This window comes from Lutjanus erythropterus, chromosome 2 (genome assembly GCF_056507025.1).
Source record: "Lutjanus erythropterus isolate fLutEry1 chromosome 2, fLutEry1.hap2, whole genome shotgun sequence".
Lineage (NCBI taxonomy): Eukaryota > Metazoa > Chordata > Actinopteri > Lutjaniformes > Lutjanidae > Lutjanus > Lutjanus erythropterus.
In genome coordinates, this window is record NC_139318.1 from 36,983,685 (window position 1) to 37,006,359 (window position 22,675).

General features: G+C 38.7%; 1 protein-coding gene across 8 annotated transcripts in view; it reads left to right on the top strand.

Annotated features, from left to right (window-relative positions):
* Window positions 1-15,333: 15,333 nt before the first annotated feature.
* The window catches only part of anks1ab (ankyrin repeat and sterile alpha motif domain containing 1Ab), a 61,173-nt gene continuing 53,831 nt past the window's right edge, over window positions 15,334-22,675 (top strand). For all 8 annotated transcript variants that reach the window (XM_084738772.1, XM_084738788.1, XM_084738796.1 and 5 more), the window contains exon 1: window positions 15,334-15,808. In XM_084738772.1, coding sequence (XP_084594898.1) covers window positions 15,512-15,808 — 297 coding nt within the window. In that variant the 5' untranslated portion in view covers window positions 15,334-15,511. The remainder of the gene's footprint in view (window positions 15,809-22,675) is intronic.

Here is a 22,675-nt window from a genome sequence, read left to right on the forward strand (position 1 = left end):
GACAATAAAAAGGTCATTTTTAAAAGTGGATAAAAAAGACATACACTGATGAGATTGTTATATTCTGTTTTTGTTTGTTTTTGTTTTCCCCAATTCCGAACGTCTAAATTTGGAATAACTTGACTTGATGAATTTTTCATACAACCTCACCTCTAACTAAAGGACCTGAATTTTTCATCAGGGTCCTCATCACCTCAAACATATGGTTCTCATCCATACATGCATATAAAAGTAGTTGCAAATGTTTGCCTCTTAAGAGAGTCCCTGGCCAAAGATTTTCTTTTTTTTTTGTACCTTTCTTATCACTTTGTTGCAAGGAAATCTTACTATAGTTCTGCTTCTATGTTCATCAGTCCACTTTTTTCACTACCTTATATATATTGACCTATTTTATTTCTTTTCTAAAACAACATGCACTTACAGTTTCTGTCTGAAGGTAAACATTGAATTATTATCTCAGTAAATGAATGACTTAAAAACTACAGAGCCTTCACTGCTTTTTTTTTTTTTTCTTTAATCTTGTTTGTTTAATTATGTTTTGAGCCCTATAAAACAAAAAAACAGTAGCTTTCATATCTGGCCATGTAAATGTATTATTTCTGTGAAGGCAGCATGAAGAATTTGTAGTTTTTGGAGCTAAAACTAAGCCAAACCACAGTAATTGCACTCTGGCTGGGCCCAAATCAAGTGAAAGCTAGCTTTAGTGGCTAGCCTTCACTAAAGCTGAAACTACATTTTCTTTAACGTTTATCTATTTCAATGAACTCACATCTTGGTTGTTCAGTGTTTTATTCCACGTTACTAATTACAATGTGATGTGACTTGGTTTTACTACCTTTGAATGACATACTACTTTAAATCACTTTTTACATTGTGTTTAATCATACATCTGTATTTATTTTAATTATTAATAATAGTATACATGAACAGATGGATGCATAATTCTGCAAACAATCAAAAAAACAATCAAAAATGTGACATTTTGTCAGTAGATACTGCATCTCCTTGCATATTGTGAAGATAACCCAAAGGAAGATTGCAGTATTTACTTTTTTGAGTAATGATCAGCCTAAAATGGTGTGAAACGAAGGCATAGGGCGCAGTACAACCTTTATATCTGTTATGTTTGCCAGCCATCCTGAAATCTTGAAACCCCCTTTTTTTCCTCAACATCGCTGCTTTTGTAGTTAGTGCTCTCTGTCAAAATGCTGAAAATGACAAAATGTAGTTCCAAAGGGAAGGAGCCTCTCTCTCCTGCTCGCACTCTGTCTCTGTCTTTGTTTTTTTTCTTGTCAGGAGCAGCATGAACAGTCTTTAAAACCCTCCAGTTCAGCCCTTTGCACTCGTACAGGAACACACAACATGACGATGAATCCAGAATGAAGGTGCAAAATCTGCAGTTTTACCCATAATGATCGAGGAAGATTACCAGCATACAGAGAGGAGGGAGAGCTGCACAAATCATTTCTTCTTCCAGCCTCTGAGGCATCCACATAACTGCCTCAAGTATCCCAAATTGTTTCTATCGGGAAGCTGTCTTTGCAATCAAGTGTTGCTCTGCTTATCTCCCCTACAGAAATGTCTGTAGTTCCCTGCTGTCAGTCAATATGCGCCCATGGTGGCATTGAAAAACCCATCATCTGTTACTATCTCAGTCGTGCATGTAATGGTGTTTAATACAAGGACACAGCTCTTGTTAGAAATGAGCAAAACCCGTCTTTATCGAAGGATACGAGGGACTGCTCTCCACTGTGGGGCATTGTTCTTTTCTTTGCTTATTTCTCTCTCTTTTGAAAAAGACTTGAGTCAGTCAGCTCTCTACTAAATGAACACATTCAAGCCCTTAAAAAACAAAACCCAAACCATTTCCAGGCACATTAAATTCACTTTCTGAGAATTTACTGACTTTTTATTCTCATTAGAGCGGTCATGTTGTCAAGATATGCTTCTCCAGAGGTAGCAAATGCACTCACATTCTTTACTCAGGTAGAAGTACAGATACTTGTGTAAAAAAACAAAAGGCTCTGAAACGTACTAAAAGTAAAAAGCTTCCTTCTGAAGGACATTTGTACCATTTGTTTCCACTACTCCAATAATCACCAACTCTGGTTGTTTGGTTGACATAAATCTTTAATTTATTAGAGTTTGTCTTGATACATTTTTTATGTCATTTTTGCCAAGTTACATAGTTTTCGTCCTGTTATGCTTTTTTATGTAGTTTTTGTCTTCTTATATCTTGTTATGTCTTGTATGTCATTTTTGTCTTGTTAGATCTTTTATGTTTTCTCATCTTGTCACGTAATTTTTGCCTTGTTATGTGGGCTTTGTCTTGTTATGTGTTTTAATGTCATTTTTGCCTTGTCACGTCTTTTATCTACTTTTCATCTTCTTTCAACTTGTTATGTCTTTTATGTCATTTTTGTATTGTTATGTCTTGTTTTCATCTTGTTGCTTTTCTGAGGAGATGCACAGAGATTTCCAAGATAAAGAATTTAAATCCAAGTTTGTCAAAACTCTGGGACTAAATACTCGAGTGCTAACTTGTCTTTTACTCCAGTTGGCTTAGCAGTACAGAAACTGTAACTTCCTTGTCAAATTATTTTCAGGCTTTTAGATTTGATGCAGTATAATATGGTTAAACTACCTTCAGTCACATATTTAACTATGTCAATTGAAGCTAATCTATTCTTATGAATTGACATCTTGCCATATTGTATTCTACCAAACTAACTGAGGCAGTAGCTAAATCCAATCATGACGGAGGAGGGGTGAAAATGCTAATGTCCTGAACTAGTTTAGCCTCATGTTAGTCATGCCTTTTCTAAATGAACACATTCAAGCCCTTAAAAAACAAAACCCAAACCATTTCCAGGCACATTTAATTCACTTTCTGAGAATTTACTGACTTTTTACGCTCATTAGAGCGGTCATGTTGTCAAGATATGCTTCTCTGAGGAGTCGTTCATTTTCACATTCGCGGTTATTACTGTCTGAGATTTCCAAGATAAAGAGTATCTCATGTGCTCAAAACAATAAGAACGTTTTCTGTTTCTAAAAATAAGAACGAGCGGGTGAAACCAGGTCAAAACAAAAAATCTCCTATAACGTCACCTTTTAAATCTGAGGCAGTCATGACAGAAAGCTGGGAGTGAATACTAGAGTGCTATCTTGCCTTTTACTCCAGCAACAAGTAATATTGCTTCTAAAAATGTGCTCAATATAGAGTCAAGGGCAGAGTCTATTTTTAAGGAAGGAAAGGATTCTTACTCTCTAAAATTCTTTGATGTTCAGAAGTTAAAAAGGCTAAAAGCCTTTGGCTAAGAACTGTGTATCTAAAGATGAAGGCAGATTTAGCCATAGCAATAAATTTATACACATAAAAGAATGACTTTTTTTAAGAGATTTGAGACAGTGAGCAGGATTTCTATGCAACATGAGTATAGAAAGTAATTCCTATAGTATTTGGTACCTTGAGTATGTGCAAACGCGTCTTTTATAAATGGATTTTCCCTCAAGTATCAACAGTGATTAATGTCTTTATTCTCAACGCGTGTTCTTAATCTATCTTAAAGTTCTGTGCGAGCCGTCTAATAATGGAAGTGGATTGTCTTACACTATCACTTCCCTGAGAATAAATTTCTCGACTCTCAGCTGAATATATTGAGCATGTCTGATTGATTCATGACTGCCAATATCATTACTATCATTAAGACATACATCTTCAGTACTCTCTGGATATGGAGCTTGCCAAGGGCAGCTATTATAGTGGTGTTGCATTGAAAGTGACCTCGCTGTGAACCGTCAGCATATCTCTGGATTAATTAAGGGGGCAGCATACTCCATCAGATGTGTCATCGAATGGTAGAATAGCTTCAGAAACAGCTCCCCCCCTCACATCTTTACATCAGATTATGGAGGACTGTGTCCGACCTTTTACATGCCTTGTAATCAGTGGTAAAAGGTAGATATGACAGGCCGAAGTGCACGCTATTATGACGGACCCTCGTGCACGATGAAGTACTTGCTGTGCTGCTGCCTTTAATAACCACAAACATATTAGAGTAAGCTGCACCTGCTGTGGGTGAAAGTGTTGTTAGCTAGCTAACGTTAGCTATGTTTATTTTTCATGTGTAAAGTTAATCTTTGATATACTGACTTTAACTTATCTTGTAGCTAGAAAGCAATTAACCTAATGTAATGCGTCAGCATCAATGTTACTTCCATAATGAATCCTTCCAAAGTTCTGCTCCTTTTCAGTCTGTGCTGCGATAACAATTTAGAAAGCTTGGTACCGGGAGGAACCTCGGTCATCTCTTTTCTGTTTACTGTACTTACACTGTGTCCTATGTTCATCTATGTTGAAAAGAAAACCAAACTTTTAAGATAATGCGTCAGAATATGTTGCTGGGCAACATGAAGCAACATCATCACATCGTAAATCAGCTAATGTAAGCAAAAATGCTATGTAACTAGCTAGCTAATCTTCACCACTTGTTAACAAAAAGACAAAAACAAGAAATCCAAGAAGAAGAACTGGAAAGATATCAAAAAGAGTTAAAGTACTCTCTCATACCTAGCTAACTAATGTATGTCATTACCTTGCTAGTTACATCTGATAGCTAATGTTAGAAAAATAGTAGCTAATTAGCTAGCTAATCTACATAAATCATTAGCGAACTGGTCACATCTGATAACCAATGTTAGCAAGTCACTAGTTAAATAGCTAGCTAATCTGCATCAATCATCAGCTAGCTTGTTACATCTGATAGCTAAGGTTAGAAAACCAGAAGCTAATTAGCTATCTAATCTACATAAATTGTTAGTGAGCGAGTCACATCTGATAGTCAGTGTTAGCAAGTCACTAGCTAACTAGCTAGCTTATCTGCATCAATCATTAGCTAGCTAGTTACATCTGATAGCTAAAGTTGGAAAAACAGGAACTAATTAGCTAGCTAATCTAAATAAATCATTAGTGAGCTAGTCACATCTAATAGCCAATGTTAGCAAGTCACTAGCTAACTAGCTAGTTAATGTGCATCAAACATTAGCTATCTGATAGCTAATGTAAAATGGTAACTAACACAGCACAGAGTAAAAGGAACAAGACTTAGGAAGGGATTGCAATTGCTGCATCCCCTCATAGAACGTTACAATGGCAAGTAACTTGCACTTTGAGTAATTTATTAACCAGGGACTTTGTTATTATTGTTTTTTTTTTTTTTTTTTTTTTACTTTTACTTAAGTAGGTCTCCCCAATGGTAATTTTCGCAGTAATTTGTTCTAAAAGTAATTGTACTTTTAACTTTAGAGTAGATTTTCAGTCCTCTACCCTCCACTGTCCTCACTCTACCTGCTCTCCTATTGGCTCTCTGCATCTCTTGGTCATGTATTCCCTTTCTTCCCTCTGAATTTAAATGTGTCCCTCCTTTATTTTCTCCCCATGTACCTTTGATAAGAGTGGATCGTTAGTGTTATTAGATTAAATTGAAAATTTGGGGTCTTTTTTTTTTTTTTTTTTACCATATTATTCTTAGCCAACTGCAATAAAACAGGGAATGTGTTTAATCTGTCAGTGGCCATTGTCATCATCACCCCCCTGATGGGAAATTCAGAAACATGGAGCTGTGCCCATTGTTTTCACTGAGAGCAGCACAGAGAGTATTAACCCAACACAGGAAGCTCTGCGTGCCTCTGGCTTCAACACAAACATTTACCCCTCCATGCATACATATGCACACATGTGCACACATATACCCACGTGCATGCATGCATACATGAATACACTGCAGGTGAACACACAGGATAACATGCCATCGGTTCTTGTCTCACATACAAATGAAGGAACTACAGCTGGATTCCACGGTACGCTTTGATTCTGATCTTTCCAGCATGCTGAATTTATCTGTTAAATTTATCTTTATCCTTATGTGGCCGGCAGCGGTTGTTGTGGCACATGATGCCACGCAGCATGGTAGAAGAGAATGAGCAATCCCTTATCACACCAGACCAAAAAGTATTTTCCTTTTGAAAAGGATGCAGTGTAAATGCTGTAACAACATCGCTGATAACCAGTTTTTGAGGGTTAGAATTCATGGCAACAATGCAAGAATGTCCCGCTCATGATTGATTGCACTCTATTTTACACTGTCACGACAATGCATCTTGTTCAAAGGCATCTGTTGGCCATCACCATTTTCAGATTTATATCCCTCTTTCCATGGCAGAGTTACAACTAAACCAGATTAACAGTCTCTACAGCCATGCTAGCTGCTTTGTAGGGCAGTGTTGTGTAGTCAAGACTGAGACCAAATCGTGACCAAGACCACAGTGTATCAAGACCTAAACAAGACCAAAGGCTCGAGACAAGTGAAAACCAAGACCAAGGCAGGATGAGACCAGGTGCCCCTCCATCCCACCCCCAGCTCTCTAGCCCTCAACCAAATGAGGGAGTAATAATGCAGTGTGTTGTGTTTATGTTGGAGCCAAAATTAGCTAAAGTGTTCTTGAGGCCAGGACCATTCTCGGTTAACACAACACCACTGTGAGGCAGTACTTAGGCATAGTGGTGCTTTGAGCTAAATCCTGACATCAGCCTACTAACATGTTCACAGTGATAATGCTGATGTTTAGTAGGTATGTTTACTATGCTCACCATCTCAGATTAGCCTGTTAGCATGCTAACATTTGCAAATTAGCATCAAACTTATGCTGAAACTGTTGGGAACCTTGTTAGTTGTGCAAATATTCCAGCAAAACCCAAAGTATTACTTGTTTTTGGTGTATTTATGTAACTTACAGTATGATGCCCGTCACCATCTTGGCAGTCCCTGACTCACCTAACTCCAGCCTAATCCAAAAATGGGCAAATAGGTGAGGCGATCAGTGACAATACCTACCTATCACTGCAAGCAGGCACACTCCGTACATTTGTATTTATATAGACCAAAACCGTATTTTGTAATAATTATTTCTGCTATAGATTTGGTTGTTTTAACATGGGGATTCATTGGGATCAATTTTTTTTGGAGACAGCCTCATGTGGCCATTTGAGGAACTGCATTTTTTTCAGCTTCTTTTTTCAGCCTCAAAGGCTGCTGCTTGATTCATCATGCATGCTTGATTCATGTGCCGATCCATCGCGAAGATCTTATTCAGTGAAGAGATAAATAAGTGAAAAGGAAAATATATGTGAGGAGATCACCACTAATTAGGATAAATCGTCTGGAAACTTTGAACATGTGCGCCAGATTTCATGGCAATACGTCCAATAATTTTTAAGACAACACACTAAAACAGACTATCACCGCCAACAATAGAGCCATGCTTCAAGTGTGGTTAAAATGCCAGTAAGCCTCTCTACACCAGTAGAGAATAGCCAGATCCTTTCACTGTGGGGAACCTCGTGTTGATTTTCCCATAACCGACAGTTGTTGCCGATGCTATTGATAAAAGGGTATTTGAGGAAATTCACAGAATAACCCAGTGAGATTACCAACTAAACCCAGTTAGACGCTGAGAAAAGATTGTATCTCTCCCCTCCAGTCTCTCTGTCTCGCTCCCCGTCTCTAACACTGATGGATATCCAGCGCTACGTCTTCACTCAGCCATGCACACTTGCCCTCCCATTTCCCTGCTGAGGGGTCAGCTCTGCTCGTGTCTGCTGGAAAGCTTTCACAGGAGCCGCATCTTTAGCCATTCTGAGCCAACAGCAGGTAGTTTTGCTGTTGCTGACTCTATTGAAGTGATTTATTTCATCCTTCGACTTTGAAGCATCTTTTACAATAAAGTAACATTTGAAGAATGGCGTTTCAAAGAGAGACACCTGTGTTCCACCGCTCCAAAATAATGTAAAAATAACAGAGTTCTTACTGCCTGTAGCCTATATTGAAATTGTTTTGGGGTTATTTCAGAATCTGTACACTGTATATGACGTTGGCTTCTAAATTATCTTGTTCTATTGTCTTCGAGGCATAATTTGATCTACACTCTGAGAATGTATGGGTTTCAAAAAGGTTCTTCCTGAAGGGTAGGTTCTATCCAGAACGAGTTGCTTCTAATGAACCCCTTTTTGAGGAAGAGTTAGGGTTCTAACTGTTTTCATCGAAAGAATGCCCTCAAGGATTTCAGTGATCCTTGGAGAACAGTTTTCATGAAGGGTACAAACCTCCTGACTGTGTTCTAGACAAAACCCTCAGAATATAAAGAGTTTCACATTAGAACTCCTCTGGTTTGTTCTAGATAAAACCCTTTAAATATAAAAAGGTTCTCGTTAGAAACCCCTGACTGTGCTCTAGATAAAACCCTTGGATTACAAAAAGGTTCTCAGTAGATCCCCCTTGGTTGGTTCTCGATCAAACCCTTGGACTATAAAAAGATTCTCATGACTGTGTTCTAGATAAATCCTTGGAATACAAAAAGGTGCTTGGTAGAACTCACTGGCTATATTCTTGATAAAATCCTTAAATACATACAGTATACCCTTGGATCAAACCCCCAGACAGGGTTCTAGGTGGAACAATTACACCATAGAAGTGTTCTCTGTAGAACCTCTTATAGAGGGCTCTAGGTGAAACCTTTCACAGATGGTTCTAGGTATAACCCTTTGTGTTGGGTTTTATATAGAACTTTCTAAAAGAGTTCCATTTGCAACCTCTATAAAGGATTCAACCAGGAACCAAAGGGGTTCAGCTATGGGGACAAGATATAGAACCCCCTATGGTTCTAGTTAGCACCTTTATTTCTAAGAGTGATACTAGCTGATGATAATAATGTGATAATAATGTACTATAGTTATTTCTTGGAGTTTTCTTCCTATTCAGTGATGAGCAGTGTGAATTCCCACATTTCAGAGCTGTGAAAATGAAAGCTTGGATGAATGACATCCCTGCTGCCTCGAGGAACAGATGACCTTATAGGTCACCATCAGAGCATTCTTGTCCGTGACTCTCGGGTTAATGTCCTCTTCAACTCTCCAAGGAGAAAAACACAAGCCAAGCAAAGTACTCTGGGATTTCAGAGAGTGAAGCATATGACTGCCATTTAGGTCTGCAGATTCCCCAGGAAAAACAGGGTATTGTAGGGGAGACTGGGGAGTGTTGTAACACCGGGTTAGTTGTAACCCTGTCAGTTTGACTAACCAGCGCCCATTTGCTTACTCGTGTGGCTCACACAGACCTAGGACTAGGGAGCTGACAGGGTTAAGTCCACAAAATGTGGACATTTGTGTTCACACATACAGCTCCTCCAGGTAGTGTGTGGATAATTGCAGAGTTGCAGTTAAAGACTGTGATGATAACTGCATTACCGCTATACCAAGTCAGGAACACAGCCTCTGATTGATTGACAAGTCAGGAACACAGCCCCTGATTGGTTGACAAGTTAGGAACACAACCTTTGATTGGTTGAAAAGTCAGCAACACAGCCTCTGATTGGAACGCAGACTCTGATTGGTTGAGAAGTCATGAACACAACCGATGGTCAATAGTCCCAACCCAACACATCTTGGGATTGTCAGCAGGTGACTAACAACATGCTAACAATAGCTGTTTTCAATACACAAAAACAATTAAATGACTACAGAAGACATTGCGTGTTGAATATATTATTTTGGATTTATTTTACCACATCTCCGAAGAGACACAACAGTTCAAGGTTGGATTACATCGCTGTAATGATACAACATTAGCATTAGCGTTAGCTTAACGTTAGCCTTTCCCACTCAGCTTACTTTGGGGCTGACTACATCACTTTTTTGGTAGTTGCAAAACAACAGCCGAGACTGTTGTGTGTGTTGAGAAACTGCAGCATTTATTAACTGACACACTGTAACCTTCACTGTTCATTTACTGCCACACTGACAACTCACTACTAGGTTTAGGTTTCTGCTCCGCTATGAGCAGCATTGGTAGTCTGGTGCCCGTTCTGCAGGCCGCATACACTTACGCACTGCCCTTTTCCTTAAAGACTTGGGGCAGACGTGCACAAAATGTATATATTCATTCCAACCACAGAGAAACAATCAGCTTTAGCACTTACATTTATTATTATTTTACTTTTGAACAGATTATCAAAGTTTTACACCAACCCTCTGAATCAGTTTAAAAATTTACTCCAATCAGGCCAGATCAGATCAGTCTCTTCTGACTGAGGTGTTTATATGAGGCTCTTTTATTGGTCTTTTACTCTGATTGCTTCGGGTCCACGTAAACGCAGCTGGGTGATCAAACAAAAAACGTTGCGACCAGTCCCGGTCTCCCCTACTGCATATCTTATGGTGTTCATGAGAGGCTGAATGTCGAGTTTTGTCGCCTATTTGCAGATTTGTTTTGAAGCCAAACGGCCTATCTGAAGGTAATAGTTTCCGAGGTTGATTAACTTTATTAGATCTTTACCCAGTGGCCTCGTTCTCTGTCTCCGTAATGCCAGCTGATCAAGTGGGAACTGCAGGGCACCAAATTGCAGAGAAGAAGGGTAATGATTTATAGGCTGGGGTGGTGAGAAAAATGGTTCTAGGACTTGCGCAGTGTTATTAAAAATGTCAATTGTGGACCTGGGGACACATACAGCAGGTGGAACGAACGTCACAAACACTCACAAGAATCCTGAAAAGGCATCCGGTGTGTCAGCGAGGACAAACGATCGAGTCCACACACTCTGAGAAATAAAGTTACTAGCTAGAACCATACAGGGTTCTTCGGCTTGTCCCCAAAGGAGAACCCTTAGGGCCTTTAATAGAGGTTCTACTTGAAACCCTGTCAGAGAATTCTACTTAGAATAAAACCTTAAGGATTATAACTAGAACTGTTTCTGAAAGGTTCCTCCCAGAGCCCCTATAAGAACAGGAGAACAATATACCAACAGTTTTACTTTTTTATCTACAACCTGCCCTTTGGGTTCTATCAAGAACCCTTTTCTATTATGGCGCAAAGATCAATGAGAAAGGTTCTTAATTGGAACCCTTAGTCTTACAAAGAACCCTTAACGAACCCTTACTCCAAAAAACGGTCCCTTAGAAGCAAATTGGTTCATAGTAGAACCTTAGTCCTTCAGAAAGAACCCTTTTGGAAACTTTATTTCTGAGAGTGTACACACACAGCCACAAACACATGAAAACATTGCACTTCAGTCATCGTGTGTGTTTACTGTACGTGCTGTCTCTCTGTGACTCGCACAGTGTGCATGTCTTTGTTTGAGAAGAGTGTTCATGAGTCACCACCGTCTTTAGCCCGAGGCTCAGCACCCAGCCAGCTGAAGGAGGGGATGCATGTTTTATTTTAGTCGCTCTAATATGCCGTGAAGACATCATTATCTTGAAACATGTTGTATTCCAGAGCCTCCATTGTTTAAAATGGCACAGAAGATGTGGATAACTGTTTCATCCTCATCACAGTCATAGAGATCATTAGATGTGCAATTCAACGTGCTTCATTAGATGTGGCTTTTGTTAGTGCCAGCTAAGCAGTGTGTGGCTGTGCGAACCCTCCTCCTCCTTGGCGAGAGAAGGATGTTATCCTTTCTGTCATGCACATACCAGCGCTGCCCATAGGGAAGAGGTGAGCATGCAAGGGAACTTGGCTGATTGAGGGCACAGGGCACACAGAGGCGCGCTGTGCACGGTTTGCCTGTGAATACTAAGGATGTCTCACAAGAGACCCTTTTGTCAGCATCGACTCCCTTTGAGAAGAGTCATGAATAGCACAGAGTGTGTGAGATCTTTTTGACATTCCTCCCATATCATCAGACTCTTTTTTAACCTCTGCAGATCCCAGGAGTTCAAGCACTTTGTGGCATTTATAGTTTGGTAAATGATATTTTCCTTCATATATATCACAGAAAAGTAGAGAAAATCAATGTAATGTAATGACTTTGGCATCAAAATCAGTGTTTCTCCGCTGTGAAGTGTTACCACTTTGGCCTGAACTGGATTTGTGACTGTAAAATATCTGCATGAAGGACTATTAGAGATGAAGCTCCTGGTAAAGCAGAATTATTCACAGATGAAAAATAGGAGAAGCATCCAGAGGAACATCTTAAATTACCTGCCACACTTTTACAGAAGTGACAGATAAATAAATAGATAGATAGATAGATAGAAGCAGCATGAAGTGAATGAGCTAAGCTACACTGCAGACTGGAGTCTCTGTTACATACAGGAGCAATGTTTGTGCACATTGTCGGAAATTGTGTTATATGTGCACGAACACAAATGCGTGGTTAAAAAGCCTATCTCATCTCCCTCTTCTTCTCCTTGCAGTGCTTGTGCATTATGGTGTGTTTCATTTTGAACTGGAAAGTTATAATTTCCAAGTTCCTAGTTGGAAATATCAGCAGTATGTCAGTGCTCAAGCGTAGAACCCTCTCACATTGTTGTAAATTGTTGTTAATAACTATTTATATAAAAAAAATCCTGGGACATCAAATAAAAACACAATAAATGATTACCATTTAGCACCGTTTAGGTTCTATTTACATTTAAATAAAAACTAAAAAACAAACAAACAAACAGAAGGAATGAACGCGAACTTGTTCATGTATGGGGACTGTGAACTTGCAAGAATTCACATAAATGAAAAATAGCAAATAAAAAAGCATAATTTCAATGACCAGTTGTGTTTGAATATCAGCATGCCAGTCACGACACATAATCAGGTGGAGACAAGTGTGTTTTGCTGAGCACTTTGGCAGCAGAATGATTACAATTTGTGCCATCGCTGGTGACCTTTGGATGTCACACCGCGCTCTCTGCTCCCATTTTCTGTGTGCATAGACTTGACCTCGTTCTGTCCAATAAAGGCTGAAAAATATCTCTAAAATAATAACAATAAAAACGAGCATCACACGTCAGCTTGCTAATATTCCCTCAGATGCAGTGACACAAAATGTGTTGTTTTTTGACATGAAAAAGTGATGTGGGGGACAGCTGAGCGCCAGTAAAAGCTCCAGGGTGAAGTAGTGAAGAAATATGACCCTGAATACATTAAATTTGGATTCATGTTGTCATCTTATGTTTTTTTGTCATTTATTTTTGGAAGTCTCTGACATTTTTGTCATCGGAAGTGGGCCTTAAGTAACAAAAGGTTGAGAACCCCTGGTCTAAAATACAATTTTCAGCATGTCTGCCCAACAATAACAACACTAAACTCAACTCAGTAACCCCAGTCTCTTGCACACACACACACACACACACACACACACACACACAGACACACACAGACAGAAAAGGAGGAATCCCGTCTCTCCCTCCTTTAAAATGGAGCAGCCACCCAGTGCGTCAGTAACCTGATTACCCCAGCTGTCAGTCTGAATAAGGCCAGGCTTTGGGATCCTCCCGTCCTCTGATCCTCAGTACGGGACAGAGCCGGTCCTCCTGAAGAGTCTGGAAACAACCTCAGAACAGGACGGACACAAAAACACGGAGCAGGGAGAACAACCAGGGGATACAAGTCAGCAGGTAAGAGGATGCAGAAATGAAGAGTTTTTTTTAAAACATTTCAGCTGATAGTGATGAGTTTAAGTTTTTAACAGACATCAGGCTGAATCTTAAAGTACTAAAGGTGCGTTTCAGTGTGAGCATGTAGCATGCAAACTCATGTGCTTCTTTTAATAATCTATTATTGACATCCTCAGATTTTACAGGGAATATATCTTTTGTAAAGATTGTATGTCCACATGAGATACACCACCTGATGAGTGCAGGTGCAAAGAGACGTCATTATCTGTATCTGTTCAACCAACAGAACTATCTGTCTAGTATCTTTACTCAGATAGAAGACCAGAAGTGGGCGTGATTTATACTAGAAGTCATAAAATTATTAAATTAAATTGGGAATATGATTCATTTTCTAACCTAATTTTCATTTGCTATGCAATTGTTGTGCCTTTAAAGCATTAAGCTAAATAAATTTTGGCATATAATTAATTAAGAAATATATTCCCACATGCTTATGTTGTAGTTTTCATCTCTCTCTCTGTATTTTAATTTCTAATTAAACTTTTATGAATTGAACCCCGCCACCTATTTAAAGGACCAGTGTGTGGGAATTAGTCGCCTGCCAAGCATGTGGCTGTGAGACTCGCACAAAATGTGAAAGGCCTATCTAGAGCTGTGTTTAGTTTGTCTGTTCTGGGCTACTGTAGAAACATGGTGGACTCCGTGGAGGATCTCTGGTCTATGCAGATAAAAATGGCTCATTCTAAGGTAATAAAAACAGAACTATTCTTACACTAATGAAAACATTTATATGTATACTATATACTATATTCTATTTCTGCCAATAGACCCCTCTTAAGTCACATAACTGACTGTAATAATACCAGAAACTCTTAAAGTACGATAATAAAATTATATAATATAATATTTTTATAGATAATACAAATTCCATATTTATCACAATATTTTAAAACTTGAAAAATTGTCCTTTAATGAACACGAAATCTTATGTGTACAGCATTCTTGTCTGTATAAAATCTGTCTTTCTTTCTAACTTCAAGTGCTTCTACTACTAAATAAAAGCAGACAGCCATGACCAAAATGTGCAAAAAATTGGCAAAAATTGTCTTTCACAGTGAAAATTTAAATTATGTATGTACAACTGCAAAACAAAAACAATGCAGCAGTCAATAGCAGTAATTTAATAAAATATAATAAAAAGAATAAAACATAATAATTTACCATGTCATGATACAGAGACATTTTTTATTGTGATTTTGTGATAACTGTGCGACATTTAGTAATAAGAAACTGAAAAAAAAGCTTTATAAAATGAAAGATTCTGTTTTGCATTGGAAATAGACTCTTTACAGTAAATAGAAATATATTTAAGAGTTGAAAGTAATAATCTTAAATTGTAATGGTGCTGCATTCATGTTTCTGTAGGGGGTTAATCTTTCACAGTACTAAAATATTATACATATATTGACATTATTATATGATAATAATATTATAATATTAAAATTAAGTACCTCTGGACAAATGTACTTAGATAAAAATAAGAAGTAGTACAAGATTGCTGTGTTAGATTTTGAAAGTATTTTTTTTCCTGAATAATAACAAGCCACTTTGCGCAGAAGAAATATCTGTTTCCATCACATTACTTGTGCTTTCCCAAATAATGCATTCAGGTTCATCCCCTCTGACAAGACAGGCAAACTATGTGGAAAGGAGAAAGTGTAGGATTATCAAAAAGCGTCCCAGTTTAGAGGGCAGAGGAGGGGGTCTCTTTGAGGCTGCCAAACACTGAGGGGAGGGCAACAGGATACAACTAGTGGGTGGACCTTTATGATTGTTTCCGTGTACAAGCCTCTCACTTACATGCTTCCTTTCCCTCCAAATAGGAGCACTTTGTATGAGTTGGAGTCAGTTGGTGCAAAGTACTTATTTTTTCATTAAACTCTGTCTTTCAGTACTAGTATTGACTGGATCTCCAAGAAGGTGGACTGACTGGACTGACTAAACAAGTCAGAAGACTGCAGGACACTGAGGACCTGAGCTGCACTTGGCAGCTCCAAAACAATGGCAGAGTGCACTCCGGATGCCAACTCCACCAAGGTAATCCAGGACCCAAAGGCTGGCATTAAGGCCTCGAGTGAAGTTTCAGCTGAGTCCGGATCCACAGTGGCAGCGGTCAAAGCCAGACCTGCGGACCTGGGACTGATTCGAAGCCTGTCCAAGTCGGACTCTGACTTGTTGGCGTCACCACTCGGGGAGGAGGATGGAGGTCTGGCCGGCCGCAGCGGATCCGTGTCTAACTGCAGCTCCGGGCAGCCGTCCATGGAGCGCATGCCTTCTTTTGCCTCAGAGTGGGATGAGGTAATACTCGAGCTCTGGGGATGGGAAACAAGTGGGAGGGTGAAGAGGACAGAGGGAGTGGCGCCGGCTTTCAAGTGGAGTGTGTTAAATGTCCTTAAAAGAGAGTGTGAATGTGTGAGAAAACAGAGAGGCCGATAAGAGATGCAACTGAGGATAAAGAAGAGGGAAAAGGGAGGAAATGGGATGGGGCGAAGCATTTCAAGAGAGAGAAAGGAAGGAAGGAAGGAAGGAAGAGGGAGAGCAGCAGAGGCAGCAGTATGAGAGCGATCAGGAGTCCAGCAGCAGCAGTGATAGACTGTAGTAACTTTACCCCGGCTGTTGGCGTAGAATGCCTGTGGCTGAGTGCTTGAATGCATGAATGGCTTGATCACTTGCACCGACCTCCCTGTAGCAGCCCTGGCATCCAAGACTAATTGGGCTTGTGCTGTCATTCCACATCCACTCAGTACATGTCTCAGGGGCCGACCCACGCTTCCACTGTCTCCTCCTGCACTCCTCTGGCTCCTTTGCTGCGTCTTGCGCCATCTACTTTCAGCCCACTGTGAGCAAACCCCCACCCCCAACCCCCACCCATTATCCCCAAAAGCCTTAACTTGTGATTTTTGAGCACTTTGGTGCGGCAATGCGGCACAGCCTAAAGCACTGCAAGGGCTATGATAATAATAATTTCTTACCAAAACGACTAAACGCACATAAATAGTTGAAACCTGTGGAGACAATGGCTGATGACTGATGATGTATTATGTTATTATAGTGCACAGCTTAGGGGCAAAGTTATGCCATTTTTTTCCCAATGTCCACAGCAGACTGTAATATTTCTGACACTTTCTACTGGGTGTGTAATCCCCCATTACAGTGATGACAATTATAAGACTGTATTAGGTCAAATTTATCTTTTCATAACCAACTGATTCCACTGCTGGCAGTGAAAACCATTGATGGATTACTGATGGACACAGGGCAGAGGCACAAGGGCCCCCTGACACTTTGGCCCTCATTTCTTGGGGAAAGTTAATTACACAAGTACAAAGAGATGAAAAATGGCCACAAAGAGACACAACAACTGCAGAGACATATAACACAAAGAGAGAGAAAACCACCACAAAGAGATACAAAATTACTATAGAACCACCAAAGTAGCACAAAGCAACATAAAACTACCACGAAGAGACAAGAAACCACAACGAGGAGACACAAAATTACCATAAAACAAACAAAAGTACCACAATGATACACAAAATGACTACAGAGACACACCACAGAGAAAAAACAACGAGGAGACAAAACGAGTATGACGAGATGCAAAACTACAACAAAGAGACATAAAAGTACTACAAAAACCACAAAGATCTACACCATAAAGAAACAGAGCATAGACACAAAACTACTACAAAGATACAAAACAACAATTAAGAGACACAACACAACTCCAAAGAGACACACAGCTATCATAGAGAGACACAAAACTACCACAAAGAGACACAAAACAACTACAGATGAACATAAAATAACTATAAAGGCACACAAAACAATCACACAGAGACACAGAACAACTACAAAGAGTTACTATGTTTTTTGGGGGCCTTTTACATGTCTGTGCCCAGGGGCCCGTTGTCTCATAATCCGTCTGTGATGAAAAATCTGTTGGTATTACTTTTCCTCTTATGAATCAGTCAGCCTCAGTTTAGGAGCAGCTCTCATTTATCCACTTTGACTTTATGCATTTTTTATCTGCAGATTTGACATGAAGTTGAGTTATTCTTGAGAAAGTGAATTACAGAACCGCATAATTCCTGAGCAGAACTGTCATGAAGTCCAAGGTAATATTCTGAAAACATAAATTCAAGAAGTTATTTATCCTTGCACTCGTCTTTCAAGCTTAGAACTTGCCAGGACTGTAGTATTCGGGTCGATGCAACGTTAATTCTGTTATCTCACAGTTGTCTGTGCCTCTTGGGTGTTTTGACTCGAACTTGTCTCCTTTATTTCAGTCTTTGGTTTCCAGTGCTGTAGCTACCAATGAGAATATGGAGGTTATGTGGTCTGTAATAATATATTTCTTTAAATTTAAGGTGGTTTATAACATGAAGAGGAGTTTAGATTCTGTGATTAGACAGATATTACACATGTTTTGGCTGATTCTAAAATTTCATTAGACTAAATAGCTTATAATTTGATTGTTTTAGGTGGAAACTTTCTTATTTTTATTCTCCAACAAAATTACATGCCCAGCAGCACAAGGAGGGCTTTGAAACAGCATTTAGACCAAAATTAAGAATGATACCTTCATAAAAAATGTAGATTAAATAAGATGAGACTTCTTGTGATGGTTTTTAAACACAAAGGAATGTGTGTTTGGTTGGTGACTAGTCCATAACTTGTTGGGTAGTAAATAATATAAAATAGCGAAGCTGTGTTTACTTACTTTACTGTGATAAATATACAAAGATCAATTAGATGATAATCTGCATGCAAAATAAAGGAAAAACAGTTCATTTATAATTATCACTATAAGAAGTTTCTACTGTTGAAGAATATTGAATGCTGTTTCATTTATTTTTTTTTTTATTTGTTATCAATCTTGACTCAGTCTCGACCCTTGACAGCAGCTTGAGTGTGTTTGTCTGAAGGTCCAACATGTCGATGCCGTGACAGTAAAGGCATTTTAATTGTTTTTCAAGAGAGTGCCTTCGTGCATTTTGAATTCGTGTGATCCCTATCTAAAGAGCACCTCAAACAAACCCGATCTGACTCCAGGAAGCGCTCCTACCCAAACATTGTTTTTAGTCTTGACCCCACTTGAATTTGAATCAACCTGCTCAGACTTGGATTTGTCTTGGACGTGATTTAGCGCCAGCCCTGCCCAGGTTACGGTCACATAAACAGGGTCTGGATTTTACATTATGTTATGTGCATGTACCTTTTACATCACTACATCGAAGGCAATTGGGTGTCACTTCAGAGTACTTAGCCATATTGAACTTTTCCTTGGCTTTGCGCACCCCTCTCTCTTTGTCATCCCTCCTCGTCCTCCTGCTCTCTGCTCCACCCCTCTGCTCTCTGACAGAACTGTTTATTCAGGCCGTGTTGGGTGGGGTGTCCTGTTCTCAAGGGCATCCTGTTTTGCAGCTGCTCCCGAGTGTCTGTTTCTCTTCCAGATTTCAAGGGATTTATTTGGGTTGGGGATATGGGTGGGTGTGCGGCGGGGGGGGGGGGGGCAAAAATTGACTCTGCCTTGTGAGTATATCTCATGAAACGATCAAGCACCACCAAACATTAAAGCGACACACGAGGCTCAGAGGGAGGCTGGGCTTTAGGTCACATACAAACACAAACACACACAGACATTATGTCGGTACATGCACACACAAGAAAGCAAAAGTACTGAATACAAATGCTGGTATTCGGATGTTGTTATTATAAAAAAATAAGTTATGAGATAAAGTATAACCTTTAAACCCCATTGACATTTTCAGTGGTACATATAGCCCACATTTGGGATTTTATTAAGTCTGGCAGCTTGTGTAATGGCTGGCCATTTTTAGGCTCCCATTGTAGTCAAAGCGCTTTGTATGCTATTTAATTTTTTCCTTAAACAAAGAGAAGAATCAGCCAATTTGATGAGACAGTTTTTGTTGGATTTCTTTTGTATGCTACGTGACAAAAGAGGTGAATATGGAACACTATGGGAAACTCATGTTAAACCTCCTGAAAGTTTCATTAGTCTAATTAAATAGAATTTTAATGAAAGAAAATACTTAATGGAAAACCTCAAAGACGCACAGAGCAGTCCATCTCAGGCTTGCAATATGTGGCTGCACCTGCATGGTGAGCATTAATTCTTGTCTGTTCAGATTTATGGTCACGTCCTCTACATGTCCTGTCAGCTTTTGTTGGATTAGTAAATCAATCTTTTGACAGTCCTGGAGTGTCTGTATGGACACTCACTCTGTATTATTGTTTAATGTATGATCAACCTATGAGCATGGGTGGAAGACATATTCAGATTCTTTACTTAATTAAAAATAGAATCACCACAACTGAAAAAAAAAAAAAATCTATTACTAGTAAAAGTTCTGCATTCATAACATTACATGATTTCATTTTAAAGTCATCTGGAAAGTAACTAGTAACTAACATTATAAAGTAAATGTAGTGAAGTAAAAAGCACAGTAATTCCCTCTAAGATGTAGTGGAGTAGAAATAAAATAGCAAATGGAAACAGGTGACTCAAGTAAAATACAAGTGCCTCAAAACTGTACTTAAGTACAGCAGTTAGTCACCAATTTAGTTACTTCACACCACTGGGAATGAGTAATTTATTTTAGAAACATTGTTCAAGACAGATTTTTAAGGAGGAATAAATAAATAAATAAATAAATAAATAAATAAATAAATAAATAAATAAATAAACAAATAAATAAATTGAAAAGTAACCCCCCACACAACTTTAATAAAATATAAGCTCACATAGTAACATAATCAAAAAATCTAAATATATACATTAAAATAGAGTTAAGAATTAAAAAGTAAAAATTTGAGCATTTCGTTGGACGCCATGTTTGTCAGTTGGAGCCGGAGAAATCCAAATATGGGCAGCAGCAGGGAGGAGCCGCAGGGAGCAGGTCAAACAAACCTGAAGGTGAAGAAACCCTCCGAAGTTAGCTTGAACCAGCGTAGCCGAGTTACCCTGAAAAATGAATGAAATTGAGGAACTGTTCCCATATTATGTCAGTTTAATTATACCCGTAAGCTTGACAACAACGGCCGTTAACTGTCTACAACCCGACATAGCTTAACCTGGGTGATGTCACTGTCGGGTATTTGAAAAACCGTTCACGTTTGTGACGGTGTTGTGGATGTTCTCGTCTCCAGTGACGCATATTAACCGTTAGGACAGACGTTTTCAACTGTAAGTAGTTTTCACTTTTAATGTTTAGTTTTTGTGTTCAGACTTACGGACATTAGTTAATGGCTACTTCACGTAACTTGTTTTTTGTTTAGCTAGTTATTTTGGCTGGCTAGCTATAGTTGCCCAGAATTACCTAGGTAGCAGTCAGTTAATGCTACCTACTTATATTGTATCATGAAATAGTCGTAGCGTTAGGAGTTTAAAGAATATAGTCTAATTTGGCAAACTATGTTAATGTCCACAGAAAAGTACAACAGTGAGTGGAACTGTATGTATGTATGTACATATGGCCTCAAATGTCATGTTTTAATTGTGTACAAACTAAAGATAGTCAGTTGACTGTTGCAGAGGAGTAAAGAAATCAGAAAATGTTCACATTCAGGAAGCTGAAATCAGAGAATTTGTACTTTTTCTTTTTTTTCCTCTTTTTTATTTAAATTTGGTATTTTGGTAATTGGTTAATTGTTGCACCTCTAAAATAGATTAGAGCTAATATTCTACAGTAACTTTTTTTCTGCGTGGTACTCACCACCTCATGATATCATTTTTTTTTTTTACTAGTTTACATTTATCAGCTAATATATGCCAATACCAGTATAGACCGATATAACTGGATAGGCCAATATTGGCTGATAATTTATTGGACCGGATATTTATCATGCATTCCTATTCAATGTTAATGAATTCAACTGAACAGCAGTTAAACATCTAGAAAAAGACACACCATATATCTGACCCAAAACATGTGGTAAAGGCGTAGTCACATTTTTTTTAAAACGATCCCTTTAAAGAATTAATAATTTTAAGGAGTAAGACCTTAAAAGTGCATAATAGCTGGCTAGCCAGGTTACATCTTGAGTAGATAAATTATCTACTCCACCACAAAAGATTAGCTATTATTTCTTGTCACCATAGCACATATCTGATAACATCCTAAATTTCCTTTATTGTCAGTACCATTCATTTAGCAAATGGGACTGTTTCTCTTGTTAAACTGCATTCTAGCTGCCATGGAAATATTTTACATCCTCCTGTTGACATTTGGCCAGTCGTCTGCAGAAATCGGAAACCTAATCAACAAAATGGATCCGTGACGACAAGATACATCCACACTAATTTAACTACATTTTTGTGTGCTCATGCATTTTTTATTTTCCTTTAAGATTAATACCACAAATAACCATATTATATAAGAATCTTGCAGTTAAGTGGCCATTACACACTGTACTAATAATAGAAATGGCATATATGATTAAGGTGATTGACGTCTTCACCACATCTGTTCAATACTCAAAAGGCAAAGGTTAACACAACCACATGTTACAGATGCTTGAGTGGCTTCATTCGTGTGCGTACTCTAAATTTCCCAGCGGTATTCCTCTGCTCATCATGCATGCAAGCTTTTAAAGTGCATGCAGTGTGTGTTGATACAGTAAGCTGGTACACTTACTAATGGCAGTGGTTTTACATAACACATGACTCTGTGCACCATGTGTAATGCCTAATGAAAAAAAACACCCATGTTATTATTATTTTAACTTTTGTCTATTGTAATGTTTTTGACTTTATATGATTTATATACCTTTTGTAATGTAATACTTTTCAAATTGATTGTGTGAAAATAGATATACCATAGCTCTTTATGGGATTTATAAACAAAAAATATTTTTTGGTATCTATTGGCCACAGTGAAAATGAAATGAAAACCTTCTCATGTAGGTAAATCCAGTTCATATAGAGAGAATATTTTCAAAGTACAGTACAGTATGTGTAAGCCGCTTTATAATTCATATAAATAGTCACGGCAGAGTGAACACATCCTGAGATCTGGTTAGACAGATGTGGTACATGAATATGAGAATAGTGGTGATGGCGTTGGCGGGGGCTGGGCGGGGGCATGCACAGTCCCGTTTGACTTGCCATATTGCCCGTAAAATTTCTCACCAGGTGTAACA